The sequence below is a fragment of the Aulostomus chinensis genome, chromosome 3, assembly GCF_037954235.1.
Source record: "Aulostomus chinensis isolate RoL2024-O1b breed Wild chromosome 3, RoL_Achi_v1.0, whole genome shotgun sequence".
Taxonomy (NCBI): Eukaryota; Metazoa; Chordata; class Actinopteri; order Syngnathiformes; family Aulostomidae; genus Aulostomus; species Aulostomus chinensis.
In genome coordinates, this window is record NC_141322.1 from 26,128,161 (window position 1) to 26,150,838 (window position 22,678).

The 22,678-nt window shown below is 41.2% G+C and overlaps 1 protein-coding gene across 3 annotated transcripts; it reads left to right on the plus strand.

Moving 5' to 3' along the window:
• Positions 1 to 1,637: 1,637 nt before the first annotated feature.
• Positions 1,638 to 20,673, plus strand: tead3b (TEA domain family member 3 b). 3 transcript variants are annotated; one of them, XM_086199972.1, is made up of 14 exons: positions 1,638 to 1,865; positions 11,425 to 11,489; positions 12,940 to 13,002; positions 13,157 to 13,219; positions 15,683 to 15,694; positions 16,320 to 16,445; positions 16,571 to 16,614; positions 16,861 to 16,917; positions 17,300 to 17,364; positions 17,459 to 17,595; positions 18,210 to 18,383; positions 18,467 to 18,610; positions 18,700 to 18,852; positions 19,790 to 20,673. In XM_086199972.1, the coding sequence occupies exons 1-14, from the start codon at positions 1,859 to 1,861 to the stop codon at positions 19,901 to 19,903; spliced, it is 1,224 nt and encodes a 407-aa protein (XP_086056098.1). In that variant the 5' UTR covers positions 1,638 to 1,858; the 3' UTR covers positions 19,904 to 20,673. The 3 variants fall into 3 exon arrangements, with proteins under 3 accessions (XP_086056098.1, XP_086056099.1, XP_086056100.1); XM_086199973.1 differs by lacking the exon at positions 16,861 to 16,917; XM_086199974.1 differs by lacking the exons at positions 12,940 to 13,002; positions 15,683 to 15,694; positions 16,861 to 16,917.
• Positions 20,674 to 22,678: the final 2,005 nt, after the last annotated feature.

The window sequence follows — 22,678 nt, forward strand, 5'->3', positions numbered from 1 at the left end:
TTTGGCCATTTCAGAGAAATAAAATCTAGGAAATTATAGTAATCATTACGTTTAGCGTTGTTTATCCATACAAATTTCATGACAGCAATAAAAAAAAAAAATTTGAAGAAAAAAAAAAAAAAAAGAATCACTGGAATCCAAAATAGTGGCCTATAGATAAAAGACGTGTATTAAAGTGGATCCCTCAGTGTGATTTACAGGATCCTGGTTGCTTTAATTATTCCCTTCATTTATCTTTGAAAGGAAAAAAAGCATTAGGCGAAGTTAGAAGGGATTAAGAGCAAACTGCGCAGATGCGTCACTGGTACTTTCAGAGAATTATCACCTGACCCTGCTGCTCCTCTCAGCTCTGCAGAGCTTTATAGAGTTTCAGCTACTGTTTACTGTTACTTTACTTTAGTAATCTTACTAAAACTGTGGGCTATTGTGTGTGAGCAAATATTGAGTTTGTTGAGGACTATTTTCAGTCATGGATTTGCTGCTATTGGGCACAAGTGAGTATTTACACAAGCAGAACAGTGTATGTGAGATTTGCTGAAAATAACTACGGTGGCAGTGTTCATCAGGATGAAAATAGCCCAACACCAGGTGCAACAATGTGGCTGAGTGGATTTTTTTAAATGAATTTTGAACGCTAACGGAGCACAACGGGGCAGAGAGACAGGGAAAAGGGCTTTGGTTTGAGAGGAAAAGTTGTTGTGTTTCGCAAAAATAACATTTCCTTCAACATTAGTGACTGTTTAATCACAAGAACCACTCGAGCCTTGTCCGTTTAGGTATGTTACTTTTGATTTATGGCGATGTCGTCTGAGTTTCATTCATTGGGTTAGTATTTGTTTGTTGCACTTTCTGCTGTTATCGCCTGTCGGGACCGCGTTGGAAATATGAGTTTTCACTTCATAATCCTTTGAATCTGTCTTTTCCGTCTCCAAAACTAAACACATCTAATCATAACATCTGGCAAGGAGGGTGATGTGATCAACGTAGCTGTTAGCAGGATAATTCAAGAAATCAGCGAGATTTGGTCCGATGGTGGAACGTAGCTCGAGGAACAATCCATCACATTTGGAAATGGCCTCTGATTGCCCTTTAGATGTTTAGTTGTGTGTTCTTTTGTTGGCAGGAAATCTCAAAATCTAATTAACAGATTTTCATTAGATGTGGTGGAAAGATGAGTAACATTACAAGGAACAAGTTTTTATCTGTTGGAGGCGGTCCAGATCAAACTGTGGATCTTTGATCCAGAGGACTGTTCTGGGCTACTGAGAGGATAGAGCTGGTAGCTGTATTTCTTGTTCACGGTTGAAATGGTTTCGCTGGTTGAAAGAATGTTTCAGCTTCCAAAAATCATCTTGATCGTATTCGAGACTGGTGATGTGGATCTGATTTTGCCAGCTGGGGACGGACTCTAATGATACGATGTTCATATTCTGCATCAGCAGAGCTTCCTCGGTGGAGGAACGAGCTCTCTGAGTGCCGTTAAAGGCGATTTTGGTCTTTTCGTGGGATTTGTTGGAAGAAAACAGACACCACAGTTGCCACAGTTTAGGTTTCACGAGTTATGTAACAAGAATCATTAACAGTAATAATACGTTTTTTTTTTTTAACAGCTCACCTACAGATCCATTGATATTGGGGCTCGGGGTCGGGCCCAGGGGGAGCCGCCACCATTGCGTCCAACGAGTGGAGTGCCAACGGTAGCCCAGAAGATGGGCTGGACGGGGACAATGAGGACAAGACCATCGACGGGGACGCCGAGGGAGTGTGGAGCCCAGATATCGAGCAGAGTTTTCAAGAGGCCCTCGCCATCTACCCTCCCTGCGGCAGGAGGAAAATCATCCTATCAGACGAGGGCAAGATGTATGGTGAGTACTCTGGATAACAAAAGCACGTCTATTGTATGGAAATCAGTTTCATAAGGAATGTGCAAGAATGAGAAAATTCCAGAGATTTGTGGCTGAAGGGGAACAAATATCTTCCATATTGTCCTAAACAGAAAAACACTTTTCCTCCTCTTTCGCTCATCTCGCAGCTTTGGCGTGAGGGTTAGTGTCTTCTTTCCACCCAGAAAGAACAAGTCTGTACGTGTTGTGCTGTGACCCAGGGGCAGGTTCTTCCAGTCGCACCAGCACTCTCCGAGCAGGTTATTGCTGTCCTGAGAGCATCTCTGTTGATTTACACCTGTCTTTTTCCCTCCATGTGTTTTTCTTTACATCCTGTCTTTAAGTTTGCCGTTTTATGACTCCTTCTCGTCCCCACTACAGTTTAAGCCTCAAAAGCTCCTCTTTGTTTAACGCTGTAACGTCATTCTCCCCACACCGGTATCGCTGCCTGTAGCTGGTTTCTGGTAAAGTTCTGTGTTTGATGCCGGACAGTTCTGTTCAATTAGCGGTAATTAGCACAGCGTGAATCCAGACGTGGTAACCTAAAAAAAACACACACACACACACACATAACCCTGGCACGCCGTTCTGTCGAAGATTTTAATCATGCATATGGTTTCAGAATAGTTTTGCTGTTTCCTGCAGCGTGTTCATTAAATTGCAGGTGTTGAGCTCTTAATGTTCTGAAAAGCTCCAGATGGATGTTGGACCGCTGATCTCCAGGTGTAGGATATTGACGCATTTGTCTTTTGTTATTTTCTTCCCTTACTTTCTCCTCTCTGTTGTTGTGACGGTGCACCCACTCCTAATTAGATTAGATATTTTGAGGTCGGAAATTTTTCGCTGAACGGCAAAAAATGTTGATTGACAGGAATTGCATTGCACTCTTGACTGTTTTACTTGGCCCTCTCCTCAACAAACCTCTTTTTGGTTTTGTAAAATTCTGTTATTGTAATTCATCTCCCTCAAGCCGTGCTTTGTGAGATTTCCCTGCCCTTTAATTATTGTCCATCTTGTCTCAAAAACATGAAATTGATTCGGTCTCAAAGCAACCATAAAAACCATCAGTCATTGCCACCAAAGTTGCAGACAGACTGTCTTTTAGAAGTTAGTTTGTTTTTAATGTAATGTTTTTCGTGGCTTTTCTGCGCTTCACATCAGATGAGATTCTTTTGGCGTGATTCACCAGAGATGGAATCTCAGCCGCTGCTGCAGCTTCTGTTCATGCTTTGATCATTAGCAAGTAACCATAGCCAACTAATCAATTAATCAAAAGCAAATTGATCATAAATCCACAAGTCTTCTTTTTTTTAATTGATTAATAACAGAAATCACTTATCAGTACAAAAATGACAAATATTTGCTCGAACCGCTCCTGTTCCAGCCTCTCTTTTGTTGCCTTTCCCTGTTTTGTCACATTTTACCATCCTTTTCTCTTTTCTTTTTTTTTTTTACAGTGTTTTTTTTCTTTTCACAAAGACATTTCAGGTGATGTTAAGATCTTTTAATAGCCATTTTCTTAATTTTCTTACTTTTTTTTCTTCTTTGCTATTTAGACTTAACCATTAGACGACTAGAAGCGCACTCAGAGAACACAGAGTTCCGGAAAGGTCCACTTTATTCTGCCTTAGAATTGAATGTGCAGGGGCAACGATCAGGGCATGTTTAATATTTTTCATGGAAATAACTGTATCACTACCCAGTGTCACACTGAATGAGACAAGGATTCACCTGAGATTTGCCTCTCAAAATCTGGCTTTATATTCATTATAATCAGAAACTGCTATTGTTTTTGCCACATGGTGACTCTACTGAACACAGAGATTCTGTGTTTGTGGTGTCAAAAAATGTGGGGAATATGACTGAGTCCTCTCTTTGTGCCTCGAGAGTCCTGTTCTCTGATAACAGCGTCAGCCACTGTGAGGGTCACAACACCGGAGAGTCCATTACAACGTTGCAGTGTGTGACATAAGACAAGGTGATACCTTCAAAAAAACATCTCAAAACTCACCTTTTTAGACAGGCGTATGGCTGAATGCCCTCTTCTGTGCTCTGCTAGAGACTCGTGTTGTTGTTGTTCTTTTAAATTGTGCATGTTTTATTGTTTTTAAAACTGTTGTACGGCGACCTTGAGTGCCTTGAAAGGCGCCTTATAAATAAAATCTATTATTATTATTATTATTATTATTATTAAAGTCGCCTACATTCTGTCAGAATTACAGTATGTTTGCATGAAGTAGAAGAGAACGTCTTCCCCCTCCCTCCCTCTCTCTCTCTCTCTCTCTCTCTCTCTCTCTCTCCCTCTCTGTCTGCGTGATGTCATCCAGTCTTGCAAGGTTGAATGTTGCAATTGTATCTGTCATGTGACTTTTTAAGATCGTCTGTTTCAAACTCTAATGGGTTCCTCTTTGTTCCATGTGCCACCCTTCCCCATGTTTCCTAAAAATTTTGCCTGTTAGATTTTTTTTTTTTTCCTTCCTAAAAGTCAGAAAGACAAATGGAACTAAAAACATAATCACATTGGTTGGAAGCATAATTGAAGTAAAGGATGGCAGTTTAAGTTTATCCAGTATGAAACTTTATTTCTCCAACAGGAAAAGACAAAGCACAACAGATGTTAATGAATCGTAGTGAAGCTGTTTCGACATTACATGACTAAACGGGACCTGTTACGCCCGGACCCCTGACTTCTTTTACCCTGGTATCACAGATAATAGTACGTGTGCTCTTTGTACAAAAGTATATTTGTGAAGAAAGGAGAAATAAAAAAAGTAGGCAATGCCAAAATCTGGGGATTTCTGAATGCTAGGCAGAAGGGACCTTACATTTTGTCAAAGTCATGGCCGCACAGGACGATCACTCCTAATTCTCCTCTGTAGTGACACAAATTACTGGCATAGCGAATCACTTTGTAACGTGGATTGGAAAGAGCTTTTTATAAAGCTAAAAAAGGATATCTAAAGCGAGACTATTCGTAGGTTTTAATATGTCTGGCAGCAAACCTGACAAAATACACTTAGTCTGTAGTTGCTGGTAGGACGTTGTTTACCGTAGCACAACTCCTGCGCATTGCCCAAGTGCCATCCTAAAGATTTTAGTTTGCAATTCGTTTTTTTTTTTTTGCAGGTCTAATTTATTCTTCCCACTTGTAGCGACAAACTCCAGAGACTGTCATCAGTCTGTACTGGGTACCAGTTTCACATCATCGTTACATAATGCATAGCTGCCAATTCTCATAGTCTTTTTTTTTTTTTTTTGGTGTGTGTGCAGCATCTGCTTTCAGGATTCGTCTCAGGTTCTCACGCTGGCCATTGCCAAGCAAATCATAAGAATGCCTTCGTGAAAAAAAACAAAACTGTTAATTGGGTTAAATAGGCTTTCTTTGCACACACAACAAAGACGGAACATCGGCTTTTCCCACATTTCAACACCAACATCTGTCCATAAACATCAGAGGCAGCGCCTTAGACACAGTTGGTGTGCGTGTAGCCAATACAGAGAGACCTCTCCAAAATCACACAACACCTTACATGTGTGTGTGTCGAGTCTCAGCTCATTGCGTTTGTACATTTATTACAGATTGAATAGTCCATAAAATACAACTTCCCCGCAATGAAGACGTTAGTGCGATGGGGAGGTTAGTTTAATGAGACTCTGCAATAATGGAACTCATCCTGGTTTTGACAAAGGTTTTAAAAGGGGCTGAGGTTTTGTTTGTTGCTAACAGCTCCAAAGCCAGAGAGCTGCGTGCGTTTACTCACAGCATTGACTTCATTCATTAGTATTTACTGTTTGTTTTTTATTCGTCCTCAGGTCCGTCACAGCTGTCCGGATTCAGTCTAATCCATTTACTAGGTCAAAACTATTTTTCTGTGGTGTCGTTTTTTATTACAGAGATTTTTCCGTTTCACAGTGTCAGTACGGCTATTTACAGCAGTGACATAATTGTGCATATGGATGCATCCCACTGACTATATATAGGGGGTGACCTCACAAATCAAAATGTGGCAACAGGTAATCATGAAAACACATTTTATGCTACTCGAAATAGTTTCAGTTTTTTATCACCGCGCACTTTATTTATTCCACGTATTGTGAATCTGGGTAATATTTTCATTTTATATATTTTGAGTACGTTTCTTTCAGTATTCTTTGTGGAATAGAGATGATTTTGCCGTCATTTGATAATTAAAGTGTGAGAGTGTAAACATGAGCAAGCATCTTTAATGTAACCAAATCACTCACTTCAGCCCTGTTTAGCACGTCAATGTTGGGTCCACATTTGTCAAGAGGACGTCAGCAAAGAGACACAAACCGGCCCCCTTAGCAACAAACTGTCAGGACCCCTTTCAGGGTCCTTTTTTTTTTCTTTTTTTTTTTTTTCTAGAGCGCTAAAAGGCCTCTCCATTTACAATAAGTCATCTGAGGCTGTGCTGGCAGAGCCAAGGCAAGCCCCAGAAGAAGCCCTCTCACAAGGTGATTACCTCAGAGTTCTAAAAGCTGCCGTGACGTGAAGCAGGGGGAATGTTAACGAAAGTAATTCTGTCTACCTTGCAGTCTCAGACTCTTGAGTGGCCTCCAAAAGCAGGCAAGTCATCCGTCCCGATGGGAATTCCAAATATTCTGCCAGGAATTCTCTTGTTTGGTGGGAAACCTTTGCAAATTTCCATTGCATTATCGAGATGACTGTTGCACGTGTATTCGCTGCTCTACAAAACTGTCTAGACTTCCCAGTAACATTGCCAGTTATTTAGAATACTGCAGTTGAAGGGTGATGAAGAGTTCAAAGGTGCCTGAGACCAACTTTACTCCTTCACCGTGTTAATTAGGATGCAGTTGAGCTTCTAGTTTCTGATTTAATCTGAATGTAAAACCTTTAGTGTCTACTGGCAGTGCACTGACCTCACGTCTTTATTCTTATGTCAAATATTTTTCACAAAACATGAAATTAGACGAAAATATGAATGCCGCTTCTGTGTAAAACTGGAACTCACAGCTGGTTAGCTTAATTTAGATTAGCTTAGCTCACAGACACACACACACATGCACACGAACGTACAACTTGATGCTTTGTAAATAAAGGAAACAGTAAAGAACATGTTTAGCAGTAAGCGTTAGGTGGGAGAAAAATTCTGTCACTTTTAAACACAGGCAGGTCTGTCTTTGTGCTAAATGAAGCAAAGGTAACTGTGAATGCTGGCTGTTTATAGAGGCGAGCAGGCTACGGTATCAATCTACTCACTTAACACTATGCTAGTAAGAGGTTAAGGAGATTTCCCAAATATTCCTTCAATCTCTCAGCGACATTCATTTATCAACAGACATTTGTCTCATTTGAAATAAATTCAAGTATCATCTGCCAGTTGTTTTAGAGATAAACAAGATAAAACAAAGCATTTAAAAGAACAGCTCTGAGCCATTCATTCTTGATGGAATCTGTGCGTGCGTGCGTGCGTGCGTGCGTGCGTGCGTGCGTGCGTGCGTGTGTGTTTTAAAAAATGCTACCCTTCTTGTTTTTCTTTGGGGCTGTGCTGACATGTTGTTCACCTGTGTTTTCGGGCCTTGACAGGTGTGTCAGGCCAGGCACACACACCCTCTCTCTTTCTCTCTCTCTCTGTCCCTCTCTCTCTCAGCCTTGCAGCTGTTAGCTACTGCAATGCACTCTGGGTAGAACAACAAGAAAGATTTCAGTGCTGGAGGGAAGCTTATGTCAGTTGCGACCTTTGAAAGGCACATTTGGAATTAGCAGTAGGGTCACTGCATGCAGAATGTGTTGGAAGTGTGTGTGTGTGTGTGTGTGTGTGTGTGTGTGTGTGTGTGTGTGTGTGTGTGCGTGTGCGTGTGTGCGTGTGCGCATGTGTGTGTGTGTGTGTGTGTGTGTACAAAGGTATACGAACGGGTGTTGAGCAGCCTCTAATGATGACTGAGCAGATCTGGTGCTTCCCTGTCAGCCCCCTCACTGAGATGTTCGGAATGTTTCCAGTCATCGCCGAGCAGTATGTTAACAATTTAGGATTACCTCAATGTTATGAGATGGGAGGAGGGGAGAGAACATGGGTGGAGAAAGGGTTCAGAGCAGAGACGGCCAGAGAGGGAGGGGGAGGCACGGGGAGTGAAAAGAGATTACCTTTTTGCTCACTATCTTAGCATGGAAGTGGAAAATTCCAGCGGTCATGTAGTAAAAGAAGAAGGTAGGCGTGCCCTGTCAGGGAAGAGATTAAGAATGGCAGTACTCCGAGTGGGTGGTGGATCACAAGAAGCCACAGACACACGGAGATGGACAGACAGTGTGATTGTGTGTGTGCACCTGTCGTGTGCTCCCACTGTGGGGATCGACCGTCTACGGTCTCTCTGACCCCCCCCCCCCCCCCCCCCCCCACACACACACACACACACACACACACAGAGTCACGTCTCAGCTGCAGCTACCACTGATGAAAAACTCATACAACCAGTCCTACTGGGTGGCTGTGATAAGGAAACAGGCGGTTATGATCATTACTTTATTACACATTTTGAAAATTGGAACTCGTACACTTTACAAACACAGCATGACACGCAGCTGCTGCGTCAAAGTCCCGCAAAATCAGATATTGTTTGTCAGTTTGTATTTTAGGGTTTGTTACCTCTGCCAAGGGAATGTTTTCACTGGTGTTTGTGTGTTTTGTTTGTCTGTCAGCAGGATTACACAATGACCATAAAGCCAATTTTCAGCAAACTTGGTAGAGGAATGTAGCATAAGCACAGGAAGAGCCCATTAAATTATCTGGTAGAGTAATCTTAGCGCCACCTGGTGGCAACAGGAAACTACATCTTTACTTTAAACTGATGTAGTCCTTGTACAAGGCTGACCAGATCCTCCAGTTCGGTGATGTGCTGCTGTGAAGACTCTCGAGTTGTCGTTAAGCAGTGTTACGGAGGTGAAGAGGCCAGATCCTGTAACTGGACCCCGCGTGGTCAGACGCTCACAAGTTTGATGATGCAGTAACACTGTCATATTTGCACCACACTGCATGTGTTCGTCTGCTCCTATGTACAAAATCCAAGTACTATCCAGCTTTACCACCCTCCTCTACTATGCCATAGCCTGACATTGACTTATGTGGGGGAGCAAAGGCCCTCTCATCACTGCTCGAGTGCCCGAACATGAAAGTGTTGGGGGCCAAAAGTTCACTCTGGCTGAGGTGTGCACACTCTGGGTGTTTTCTAGCTTTAAATTTGATCATGTTGATGACCTGATTATGTTATCACTCAAAATTTGAGACTTCTGAGCTCATGGAGGTGATTATTTTTAGGTTTATTAAAAAAAGGACTGTAATAAACATTGCTAGGAATACACAAAGGACCAAGAGGAGCGATGTGAGTCACAGAGCACCATTTTTCTTTAGCAGAATCAATGAAGCGCCCAACTTTATCAGTGTTTATTGAAATTAAACCCTGGAGTTGTGTGCCTGACCTCCTTCTCCCTGCTGCAAGCTCACATGACAACAAAAGCAGAGATTTTAAAATATCACAAACCTAATCAGATGTTGTGGAGAAACGGGAGATACCATCTCTGCTCGCAACCGCCACACTGCGATGTTCAAAAGATCAGCTAAACATGTGGTAAATGTTTTGATTTACTACACAATACAACGGCGGTTGTGTGTTCATCGCTGTAAAATGCATGTTAGAAAACAAGTGTACAGTCTTCCGAATAGATTTAGTTTGGTTTTACTGAGTCACTGATAGAGGAGATCCCGAAAGTCTGAATTTACAGTTCATCGTGGGAGAGGCGATGGCGGAACTTAAGCACCTGGTACAAACTGGATCTCTAAATCCCTCCGGTAGTGAAAATTCAGATTCATTTTTATTCATCTAAAGTATCATGATAGACTCACACAGGAATTTGACTTACACTTAAATATTTAAAAATGTTACCACAACAGAGGGACAACAACTAAGTAGAAACACAGTCCACATATAAGGCCAAGAACTGGTTTGTTTGTACAATTCATAGCAGAACTCTTTGGCTGGGACGATATTGTGTTTTTCAGTTGAAGAGATTGAGAGTGACAGTTGGGCAGGGGTCACGCTGGCATTGTTCTCTGTGCCTTCCTCTGCTCAGTCACTGGGATGGTCAGCAGCAGGTGCTGCTGTCTGTTGAATGCGGGGTCACACTGTGGTGTTGTTTTGGGAGAAGGGCCTGCTCTGCTGCCAGGTGGCAGTTGTTGGCAGAGACAGTTATGGCTTTGTGTTTCCTCCAAGAGCAGTATCAGCTGCCCCTTTTGCCCCTCAACCTTCTGCACCAACCTAATGGCCCTCACCCTGGATGTAACCCCTGCTTCTCCCAGCGCTGGAACATGTGTGTGTTCACCCAGGCTCTGGCTGTGTTCGCAGGCCCAGGCCTATCAGACTGGCTAGCACAGATGTGTCAGGCTTAGAGGAATGCTAGGAATGCGGAGGCGCTGGAGCGGGCGTGTCCATCCTTGGCCTGGGGCAGAAGAGAGGGAGGGGGGGCTACCTCAGTATCGGCAGACAGTTCTGCTCTGCTGTGCTGGCCGGCTGCCGGGCTGAGTGGTCGGAGAGAGCAGTGCTAGCCTGCTGGAGATGGCCTGCTGTACTTTTATGGTAATTGCAATAACCAGGGCCTTCTGGAGGCCAAGTGATAAAGAGTGTGTGAAAAAACAGGACTTGTGAGTTTCTCCTGTCATTATTTGTACGGTCTGGCTCTGAAAGCTGTTAAACGACAGACTTCCTAGACACACAGTGCAGTGTGTGTGTGTGTGTGTGTGTGTGTGTGTGTGTGTGTGTGTGTGTGTTTACACGCATCTTGACCACCTTTGTTGATGTAAATTTCAGTCAGCAAATTTATGTGTGTTTAGATCATTATTCATAACGATGCAGTGGTTTAACCTCTCCATTTGGCCCAATTTGAAGCCACAGGAACCCAGAAGCATGACTTGGAGGGGAACTTAAGTGCAACCTAATAATGCTTTGTGCACTTCTCATACAAGAAGGCTGATTTTTGCTTGTTTTCATCTGCACGCTGCCGAAAAGGCAATGCAGTGCCAGTAAAAGCACATTTACAGCAGCGAAACATAAAAACGAGCAAGATAGAAGCCAAGAATAGAAGCCTGTTCTCTTCGCAACCTGTTTGTGCAGAATGTCGAGAGTAGATGTTATGTCATGAAAAACATGGTTCTGTTTTCCAAGCTCTCTCTTTAATTAGACCTCAGGGCCATGTGAGCAGACAATGAGGAGGTGTGAAACGAGTTAATGAAAACTTAAAGGAAGAAAAGCAAACTTTTCATACCTGTCGTGTTTAAGATATAAAATGAAGATCTTCTATGGGAAACAGAGGTGTTATTGTGACCTTTGACCCATGGCTAAAGTGAGCTTGCCCTGAGTCTTCAGAGCTCTGAGAAAGGTCAAGCTGCACTTTCTTTGACATGAGATGTGTTTTGAAGTGGAACTACAGCACCACCTTCTGGTTCACGTTGAGTACTGTCATTATTATTTGATATTTTTCATAATTTTCTTTGCTTTTTTTTCATTACAGGTCGCAATGAATTAATAGCAAGGTACATCAAGCTGAGGACAGGCAAAACCCGCACAAGAAAACAGGTAAACATTTGATTTTGTCTCAACTCCCGTGTCTCCATCAAGATCACCTCTTAAATTGCATGATTTTGATTTTAATTACAATAACCACTCCCTGGTTAAAAAAAAAAAAAAAAAATGAAAGAAGACATTACTTTTTAAATACTTTAATGATTTTCATGCTTTATTAATAAAGTAGAATAACTTCAAGAATCGGCTAATTATAGTTTTATTGTTGTGTTTCTTCTTGTCAACAAATATGGAATGAGAGGTTTTCACTTGATGGTTTCTTCTCATCCATCCAGCTCCCATGTTTATCATACAGCCGAATGTCTTCTGCTTCGGTTCATGATAAAACTAACAACGCATTTTTCCTTCTTAACAAATAATCTGTGAAAATATGTTGCTGATGTAGCCTCATTTTACTTCTAACAGATGTAAATAGTCTTTATACCTCAATTAGTGAGTGTTTAATGGCAGTGGAACAGCGTCTAGGTGATCTGGTTAATAACTTGATAGTATTAAATGCAGTGTGACTTAGAGCTGGGCAATATATCAATATATTAATATATCAATATTTATAATGTACGTACATGAGTCAGATTTCTCACAGGAGGATTCCATGTTGCCCAAGTATCGTTGATGTGTTTTTGTGAATCTCGATGTGTCAGGACAATCAATTAATTGAAGGCTCAAGCTAAAGATGTACAATAAGAATATATATATATATATATATATATATATATATATATATATATATATATATATATATATATATATATGAAATACACAGCCTTTATTGAGAAAATTCCAGGTATTACAAAATGTATGACAAAAAACACTAAAGGAGAAAATACTGTTCTCAGAGTCCGTAACCCCACAAGGGATGCTCCTACTTTATATAAACACATTGTCATCAAATCTATTTATAAGTCTTTCAAACTGTCAAACAATAGAAGCAAAAACATTTTTCTTTCAACCATCTCACAGGGACTCACAAGTTCCAAATTCATCACTGACATGTCTGGGAAAACAACTGCGAACAGCTTTATCGTGCTGACAGCCTAGAATAGCCTTCAGGAACCAGGATCTCCAGTTTAATCCAGATCACCTCCAAAAGTTCATCACTTTCCTTTTGATATTTTGCATCCTTCCATCTAATGTTGTCAAAAACCATCCGTTCGTGGACACACGCTGATAATCACATTAACCACTTTCTTGGTGGATGTAATGAAGGAAGAATCATTAAAATAAACTTCATTTTACTCGCTGGTTCATGAAAAAAAAGTGGACATGTTTTAGGGTTATCTGTTTAAATGTCAATTTCATAAAATTTCCAATGTTTGCATGCCAAATTTGAAACTTTCCCTACGTGTCCAAGTTAATATGTGACTGCATTCGCATGCGTGTGTGTGTGTGCATGCATCTCGGTGCATGTTGTTTTATGCTCAAAAACTCTCTCACACCCCTTTAGGTGTCTAGTCACATACAGGTGTTAGCACGGAAGAAAGTTCGTGAATACCAGGCGGGTATCAAGGTAGGTGATGCCAACCTGCCTCCCGGCAACACTGACTGGGCGTCTCTTTCCTCTTTGGTTACAGCTTCTCTCTCTTCCCTTCTCCTTTTTCCTTTATCTTCTCTCTCCCGGTCTCCTTTTCTTCTTCCCTCCTCTTGGCTATTCTTCTGTGCAGGTTTCTAGCCACTTGCAGGTTCTCGCCAGGAGAAAATCTCGCGAGATCCAGTCAAAGCTAAAGGTATGCGCTTCACTGCGGGCTCGGTGGGGCTGGTAAAGGCTTGGCTTTGCACTAACCACTTAATTTTATTATCAGTCCTTGCTCTGATGCAGGGCCAGTGCCGGCTGGAAATGTGAATGCAAGCTTGGCAAATGAGATTAATTATTCAACGATTAATTACAACTTGGAGGATTTAATAACTGCGTTACTGCTTCTGTACCATGCATGCAGTGCTCAAACAGTCACAGCTTTTAACCTCTACATAATGTCAGGCTGAGCTACATTAACGATGAGGGTATTATGAATAATTAGCTGTCAACGTATCGGAGCTAAATGCTTCAAATGGATGCTACACCAGCTGTTACGATGAGTCTTGCGAAAGGATTTTTAGCTGCATGATACTCTGGCATTGTCCTCTGTCCCAGCCATGCTTCTGCAGCATACTGTCCTCCTCTGAGGCTTCCCCCCCCCTCCCCCCCAACTCTCTCTACTCTTTAGTTCCTCTAATGTGTCTACTTCTAATGTCTTTTTGAAAAGCTGAACATAGAATAAGATTGTTGTTGTAATTACGAGATTCCCTTTGACTCGTCCTATTAGTTCTTCCAATTCTTTTCCTCATCCTCTTTACTTTTTTTTTTGCTTACACACAGACACACACAAACACAAACACTCATGTAAAAACTTTGTCTGATCCTTAAATCAACCCCTCAATGGTGGCTAATCTGCTGGCATACTTCAAAGCGAGATAAGGGATCCATTTTTTTATGCAGGGGAGTATCTCCGCTTTTGAGTGGCATCACATTTAGTTCCGACCCTCCAGCAGTTGCTGGTGTGCAAAGCCTTTATTTCACATTCAATTTGAAGCATCGACACATTAAAGCAAATCAACGTGCTCTTATTTGAGCGTTGTGGCACTTATAGTGGTGACAGCGCAGGGCACGTGCTTGGGTTTCACCCCAGCTTTTCTGTCGCGACTGTTCCCGCTGTAACGTAGTGGATGAACTGTTTTGGGCATCCCGCAACGCCTGCAAGCACAATGACTTTGATCCTGTTGGCCTGAGAAGATTTTTCATAGAACAGAGGATATTAACACCTTCAAGTCAGCAAAGGGCCAGTGAAACTGTTTGGAAAGAGCTTGAGTATAAGGGCTGTTTATTCATAAATTAAAGCTCTGCACTACAGTTTTAAACAGTGTTGAAGCTACTGAATTTTCTTTAAATGATGACATTGAATTCAGTGAGGATGTTGGCAGTGGAGCTTCAGTACAGTGGCTTTGTGCAGAGCACCTCACTGCCTGGGATGTCCTTGGTCCTCATCTCTGGAATCACGGCATTATCCTGCATAAATGTTAAAAATATCAATTACCTTTACAGATCATGGAATTTGGGTAACTTTCTACCTACAAAAACTCATTTGTCACCAGTTTGAGCTCAATTCCGATCCAGTTTTGTCAGCATAAGTGAACTAGAAATTTGTCGTTTGTACTTTTTGGAAAATTTTGCATAAAAGGTGGACTGTAGGGTATAAAAACAAGTTTTAGGTTTTTCAAGGCTTCAGATTCGTCTCATGTGGACATTTATCTTCTTTGCCAGAAGGAGCTCTGGGGTTTTTTTCAGCTCTCTAAATGACCTTTTATTTTTTAGGCCAAAAAAAGCCATTGTTTTGGAAAGTTAGATACAGTAGAGGCATTTGTTTTAAGGTTGTTTTTTTTTCTTCACATGGCTTCATGTTTTATTGGACACATTTTTTTTTGTTTTGGTTTGTTTTTTGTAGTTGAATTAACATGAAATAATACCATCACTTTATGCTCCTGTGGACTTCCCATTCCCCTAAATCTTAATACCGACTCAGTGTCAGTTCCATCTCTTTGACGCTGTTATGCTTCAAGACTTCACCTTCTTCGGATAATTGTCTCAATTAATGATCAAATATCATACAGCATTTATACAAATGTGTTTTTCTCAAGTGAAAAACACACATGTAAGTGAAGTCTTGCTCTGTTTTGCTAAACGTAAGCCTGACACAAAACCTTCAACAAATTGACTTTTTCCCATTTGCATCGTTGTAAAAGTATAGATTTTTATTATCTTGTCAAAGACTCGATGGTTTTGCAAATCTACTGTGCACAAAACAACCATTTTGCTTTATATCCTGCAATTGATTTCTATAAAATGTTACAGTTATTATTCCCTTTATTTAAACATGTACTGTTGTTGTTAATGTTAAATGCTATGAAAAAACATTTTGCAAATATTTGTCAAAATGTTTGTATTTGGACTCTCCAGCTGTCTTTGCTGACTGTAAAGCATTCATGGTTTAATTGACTCATTTCCCTCCATGTAAATATATCTCCATATAAAGAGAGTTTAGCATTATTTTGAAAGTAAGACTAAATTTAAGGTGGACCAAACTCTAACATCCTCTGACCAACATTCCTAATTTAGAACTGCATAGTACTAACAATTTTTCTCTTTTTTGGTTTAGGCAATGAATTTGGTAAGTCAATCTCACTTGTGCCATATGCTTCCCTACTCGCCTTTGTTTGGCAGCACCAGCGCACTATCCCTTGCTATGGCCCTCTGCTGGCATGGCATTCCCCTGCCACCCACCCCCCACCCCTCCCACCCCCCTCCATCTTCCCCTCCCCATCGCTATCCCGTAATGAGGCAATGCTTAGGAAACCACGCTTTGAACAGAAAACTTCTGTGCATCTTTGCTTGCTTCGTAAGGTGTTGCTTTTTTGATTTGGGGTCTCGATTCTGAGCACCTTTCCCTTTTTTTTGTTTTTTTTTGCAAACTCATAGCTTTATTAGCTGTGACTCAAGCGCTCTGAGCTTAAAAACATGAGTGGAGGCACTGTTTTGTTTTTCTGCTCTTCTCTTTGCTTCATTCTCCTAAAATGCCACGTTGATTAGCTTTTAAAGGTTATTACAGCAACAGTTTTTACCATTCAATAATGACTATTTCCTGTTCAACTGATGACAAGCTAAATATTCCAGTTGAATGATGATAAGTCAGTAAACAGTTATAAATCTATGGCAGTGACAAGACTAATTTTTTAATATATTTAGGATCTAGTGCCACCTTGTGGTTGACTGTCCTCATTTCTCTGTGCCAATAGGATCAGGCATCTAAAGACAAAGCCCTGCAGAATATGGCAGCACTATCATCTGCACAGATCGTCTCCCCAAGTATGATAAAGAATCATCTTCCACCACTGCCTCCGGCCCCCTACCAGCCAGCTAGAGTGAGAACCTCCACACATTTCACCGCTGTTCTAAATCTTGAGCATTAAAAATAAACTTGATTTAATCCAATTTAAATAAATAATAATAATAATAATTAATCAACAACTTTTCTCTCACACTCCAGTTCTGGCCTGCTCCAATCCCCGGACAGCCTGGACCCTCTCAGGAGTAAGTAAACCAGGAAGATGAATGACAGAAGGGGGATGGGAGAGAGACAGACAGAGAGAGAGAGAGAGAGAGGGTGTGTGTGCCTGGCTGACAGCTGCGAGGCTGATAGAGAGAGAGAGAGAGAGAAAGATTTATGGTTGAGATAAGTAAATGTATTAATGACTGGCTGAGTCAGTGGGGGGGGGGGGGGTAGACATGGGTGGGTATTGTAAGGCATGTTTAACAGATCACATTTTTGCACACCAGGCTGGTTCTAGATCTCAACCCGGGAAGGACTCCTGGGCTTGGCCGCACCAGCCATGCGTAAGTTCCCCCTAGCTGAGGCCCAGCTGTGAGCACTAAATCGTACTAACTCCTCCTCCACACTGTATTGTATGTTTCCTGCACTGATGGTAACCACCAACAAATGAACTGCTTCACCGAGGATTCTCTGAAAAAAAAAGGTCCAAATTAATACCTATTGGATCAGTTTTCCTATTGAAGTCTGAAAATGATTGACATTGAAGACGTCATGAAGCAGGTGGACTTACGCGTAGCTGGTGCAGCAACACATGCTTACACTAACCAGTGTTCACGATTCAAAGCATTCATCAGAAATACAAATATACAAAGCCTCGTGTGCCACAAAGATCCAGCACCATGTAGAGGAGTTTATTATCTCACGTCACCATTTATTGTCTTTCAGTATCAAACCTTTTGCACAGCCCCCATACCCAAGCCTATCAGGTCCTGTACCACAATCCATACCAAGTAAGTATCAGTGAGTGTAACGCGTGAGTGTCCTGCTACCGGCTCTGTCTCGCTGATAACTGCTGAACTCCTCTACGCAATCTGTGCCGTCCAGGCTACGAGCCCTTGGCGCCCCCTCCCGCTCCGTCTGCTACTGCAGTGCCAGTGTGGCAGGACCGAACCATCGCCTCCTCCAAGCTGCGGATGCTGGAGTACTCAGCCTTCATGGAAGTTCAGCGAGACCCAGACACTGTGAGTTAAAGTTTACAACGTGGTCACAACAGATGCCCTTCAGGTTATGAGACACAGGACACTGTTTGCAAGGTGAAAGATGGCATCTTTACATCATTCCTGCTCATCTGGAAGTGGTAAAAGTACCTCGTGGTACTTCTAGAAAAGAAGTCAAAGATTTTCTAAAGCTAATATTATGCAGGATGGTGGTAGTGCAGCGTGATTAAGTCACATCACCATGTCCGCCTGTGCTATTCGATATTCTTTTGAACAGACCTGCGCGAATAGAAATGGTTTTATTTTTATAGAAGATATTTTGGGTTATTTGTGTGCATTCTTCTTGATAATGATACCATTTGCTTATTCTTGCACAAATTTAAATTTTATGCACAATAATTGTCGTATGACCTTTTCACCGAAATGGTGCAGCACCATATTTTTAACACATTGGCTTAAGCTAACAGTTTCAGCATCATTGTGTCAGTATGCTGCTGCTGAATGGTGCTTTTCTCGATGTGTTTGAGTGGACCAGGAACAACAGGAGGCACCTGAATCTCCTCCTCTTCTCTTAAAGATTAACCTTCCTGTTTTTCTTTGTTTTTTTGTTTCCGTTCGTCTGTCTCCTCACCCTGCAGTACAGCAAACACCTGTTTGTCCACATTGGACAGACCAACCCCTCCTACAGTGACCCCCTCCTCGAGGCTGTGGACATCCGGCAGATCTATGACAAGTTCCCGGAGAAGAAGGGTGGACTTAAGGAACTCTACGAGAAAGGACCTCAGAATGCCTTCTTCCTAGTAAAATTCTGGGTGAATATTACACACAAGTCATCATAAATTGGAAAAGTGTCAAATCTTTCAAGCTCAATGATCATTATGTGTACTCTCTACAGGCGGACCTCAACAGCAGCGGCATGCAAGATGGCCCTGGTTCCTTCTACGGCGTCACCAGCCAGTACAGTAGTGTTGAGAACATGACCATCACTGTTTCAACCAAAGTCTGCTCGTTTGGGAAGCAGGTTGTTGAGAAAGTAGAGGTTAGCCTTTGAATTGTGTCTCCTCGAACATCTCTGATAGTGATACATGCAGGCTTATGTTCTCAGTCTCTTATTTGTGTGTGTTGCAGACAGAGTACGCTCGCCTGGAGGGAGGAAAGTGTGTTTACAGAATCCACCGCTCTCCGATGTGCGAGTACATGATCAACTTTATCCACAAACTCAAACACTTGCCTGAAAAATACATGATGAACAGTGTTCTTGAAAACTTCACTATCCTACAGGTAGAATATGAATATTTTTTTTGATACACAAATATAGACCCTTTTCCATCCATCCATCCATCCATCCATCCGTTTTCTACCGCTTATCCTGTTAAGGGTCACGGGGGGTGGAGCCTATCCCAGCAGCCTTCGTGTGTAAGGCGGCTTCACCCTGGACAGGTCGCCAGTCCATCACAGGGCCAACACATAGAGACAGACAACCATTCACACTCACAGTCACACCTACAGTCAATTTAGAGTATCAATCAGCCTCGTCCCCTCTTGATGTCTTTGGACTGTGGGAGGAAGCTGGAGTACCAGAGAGAACCCACACAGGAACAGGGAGAACATGCAGACTCCACACAGAAAGATCCTGTGCTCCAGCCAGGACTCGAGCATGCAGCCTTCTAACTGTGAGGCGACAGTGCTGACCACTGCACCCCCCCCCCCCCCCCCATGACCCTTAACAGGATAATTGGTAGAAAATGGATGGCTGGTTCCGATTAGTTTTGATATTTTTTTAATGTTGTGCAGTAAGGGATGAAATATGCCTGTAAATTTGCCAAATTTAAGTGTCTATGTGTCTTAAAAGCAGCTGTTGCTAGCAAGCGGTTAAACAAGACTACAAATGCCGAGAGTAAAAGAAGCGTTAAGCTAGCTGTGGTAACGCTGGGGTCATGTGTTTGTGGTGTGGGTCACATTACTTTCGCTTTGAACGTCTTACAAATGTATTTATGCTTCGGAAATCGACATAACGTAAACGTCCAGTGTAAACCTGCATTGGCGTTTCGACACGTGCTGACTTCTTGGTTAGCCCACAAATACGTCATCCCTGCAGCAACAGATTATCCTCATTATTGTTTACACTGTGTCTATCCTACAAAATGGCTGCTGTGAAAAGGGCCTGAACACTGAAGGCCATCTACACATTTTTCACCCAATATTTCTCTCTCTTCAGGTGGTGACGAACCGCGATACCCAGGAGACCTTGCTCTGTATAGCGTTCGTTTTCGAGGTTTCTTCGAGTGAACATGGAGCTCAGTACCATGTCTACAGACTTGTTAAAGACTAACAGCTCTTCAGGGAGGTTTTGGAAAGCCAGATAAAGCGTGACACAATCTCTCCTCAACCAGCTCAACCATCCAGGAAAAAAAAAAAAAAACTTAAAAAAAAAAAAAAAAGTACATTCAAATGATGTTAGACCGAACTAACAGGGGCACATTTTAATGCTTTGGAATAAAAAAGAATTACAAAAACACAACGAGTGGTTCTCAACATCAGGAAATTTGAAGAATTATGTTACTATCCATGTGTTTAAACATGCTTTAGATGAAGTGGGTCGCTTTTGCAGGTACGTAGGTAATTGATGGAGCTTGATAGGTTGTACTGAGGGGACGAGAATGTGTTGTAAAGACTCTCACAGAATCCAAGGGAAGACACTCTTGAGCAATACGAGAACCTGTATAAATTATTTTTTTTTAAAAAGAAGAAGAAGAAGAAGAAGAGAGAACTGGACCACGGATGAGGAAAACAGAGCCAAGTGGTGTTACAGTAGGTGTGTTAGGAAAGAAAGTGCCTTTTCTCCAAAGATGATATTATTGCCTGCCACTTTGGATTGCCTTTTTCTTTTTTCTTTTTTTTTTTTCTTTTTTTTTTTTTTACTACCTCTCGTGTTTTTAAATGAAAAAGAAAATACAGAATTTGTCATGAAAATCGAAAAGAAACCCCCTCAGATTTTATGAGGCAGTTGGGAACACAGCAGGATGGGATGTGATAACTCATTTTCATGTAGCCTGTTCTTTTTTTTCTTCTTTTTTTTTTTTTTACTAAAACAACAAACAATCACCTGAAACTTTAGCAGTCCAAATTGTACAGGGAGAAGGTTTATTGTGTTACCGTATTATTTAGGTTCTGCCTCTTTATGTTTTATTACACAATATTTAAAAAGAAAATCAGGTCTTACAAACATCTATCTCTAACTGGCTTTCGACACTAGGGACGCCTTGTGCTGTTGCTCACCCGACATAAAGCCAGTGCTTCGCCATCCTACAAGACCCCCCCCCCCCCCCCCCCGTGATAATTCTCTCTGTTTGAAGACGAGTGCTTGGTTGCACTGAAAAAATCCAGAAGGGGGAAGAAGCAGCAGCAGTGCTTATTTTCTGCCTTGACTTATGTAGCCTAATTAAAAAAAAAAATAAAAAAAAAGTTTCTGTACTGTGAGTCAGTGGATGCTAAAGGAATTTGTGTTACATAGGAGTTTTGTTTTGTTTTGTTTTTTTGAGGGGGGGGTACTTTATATTCATATTTGTGACTCAGCACAGAGACCGTGGTTTTAAGTGGAGAGAAAGTTAATCACTGTTTCTTTTGTTTAAAAAAGAGATTGTATGCTGTGAAGTCAGTTCATTTGCTTCGGTCTTCGCCGTGTAAGAAGTGAAGAAGCTGCATTTGCTGATGAAAGTTCAGCTTTTATATTTAAGACTTTTTTTTTTAACTGACCTTACACACTTTGACATCAAACTTAAAAAAAAAAAAATTGTCTTGAATGAGAGAGCTATTGTCTCTGTGCTGTGGAGTATGACTATTGATTGTTATTTATAGGGTCGGAGAGGAGACAGTGGGAGGGTGGGATGGAGCGATCACTTTCCTTTGTGATAGAGATGTTAAAAAGTATTGCAGGACTCATAGTAGAAATGGATCCTGCCAGACAAGTGTCTACTCTGTGTGGTTCACTGGACAATTCTTGCCATAAACGTTCAAAATTTAACATATTGTACGATGTAATAATTGCACCTGGCTTTGAATGTCACATTTCGAAAGTGAGATACAGTAACACTCCTCCAGCAGGTTTTTTTTCTTTTATACAGACTTTTTTTTTTTTTTTTTTTTGCCATTATCAAGATTAATGTTTTGTTTTGATTCTGTTGTCTCTTGACTTTCAGTGTTCGCGGTATGCCTCACTGAAAATAATGTGTGATTGTGCTGATATTGATAATTAATAATGAGGTATCTAATGTATCATATTCTGAATGGTGTGGGCAGGTTTTTCTTTGGTTTAAGGTGGTTTACTATTGTCTTTGTTACCATTGTGCATTGCAATTTTATACTTCAAAGTAGAGGTTGGACTATGTAATCAAACCAGTGTATCTAACAATAAAAGACACATGGTGTCTTTGGGGCCTTTTTCCCCAGAAAACCTATTAAACATGTTTGTAAATTTGTTTTGTCCACTAGAATTCTTTTCATACATTACAGAGGCATAAAATGCCAAATATAGTGCTAGTCTTGAGACGTTTATGTGACTATAATAATACTTATACAGGATTAATAAGTATAGAAGAATGAAATATTATTGACTTCATTTTAACTGTTTAGCCAAAGGATGCAGTTTAGTGTTATTTCAGGGTTGTCATAGGTTTTATCATATTTTGAGACCCAGTTTATTGATTTCAACTACATAACCGTTGTCATTTTATCAGATTTGAGCGCGTTCAAACTGAGGCTGGAAATAAAATCTAGTCAAAATACAGGATTGCATAACAAATTTCAGCGGGGCAAAGACCCCACAGACACAGTCACACTTCTAATACTGTAGCTGCCTCAGCATTGGGGATTCTGAGTACTTCATTTCTTTGTCTGCTACTTTTGACTTCTATTTCATGACATCTTCATGGGAAATAGTACTGTTACTTTCACACTTTGTTTTCATATGTACTCCAGTTCACAAACATTAGAGAGGAGCCCAAAGAATGAACATAAATTGGTTTATTTCGGGTCACACATATTGAGATGCTGAACTCCATAACTGGGTGTTTTATTTGTATCAAAAATATATCTATCTATAAATGTA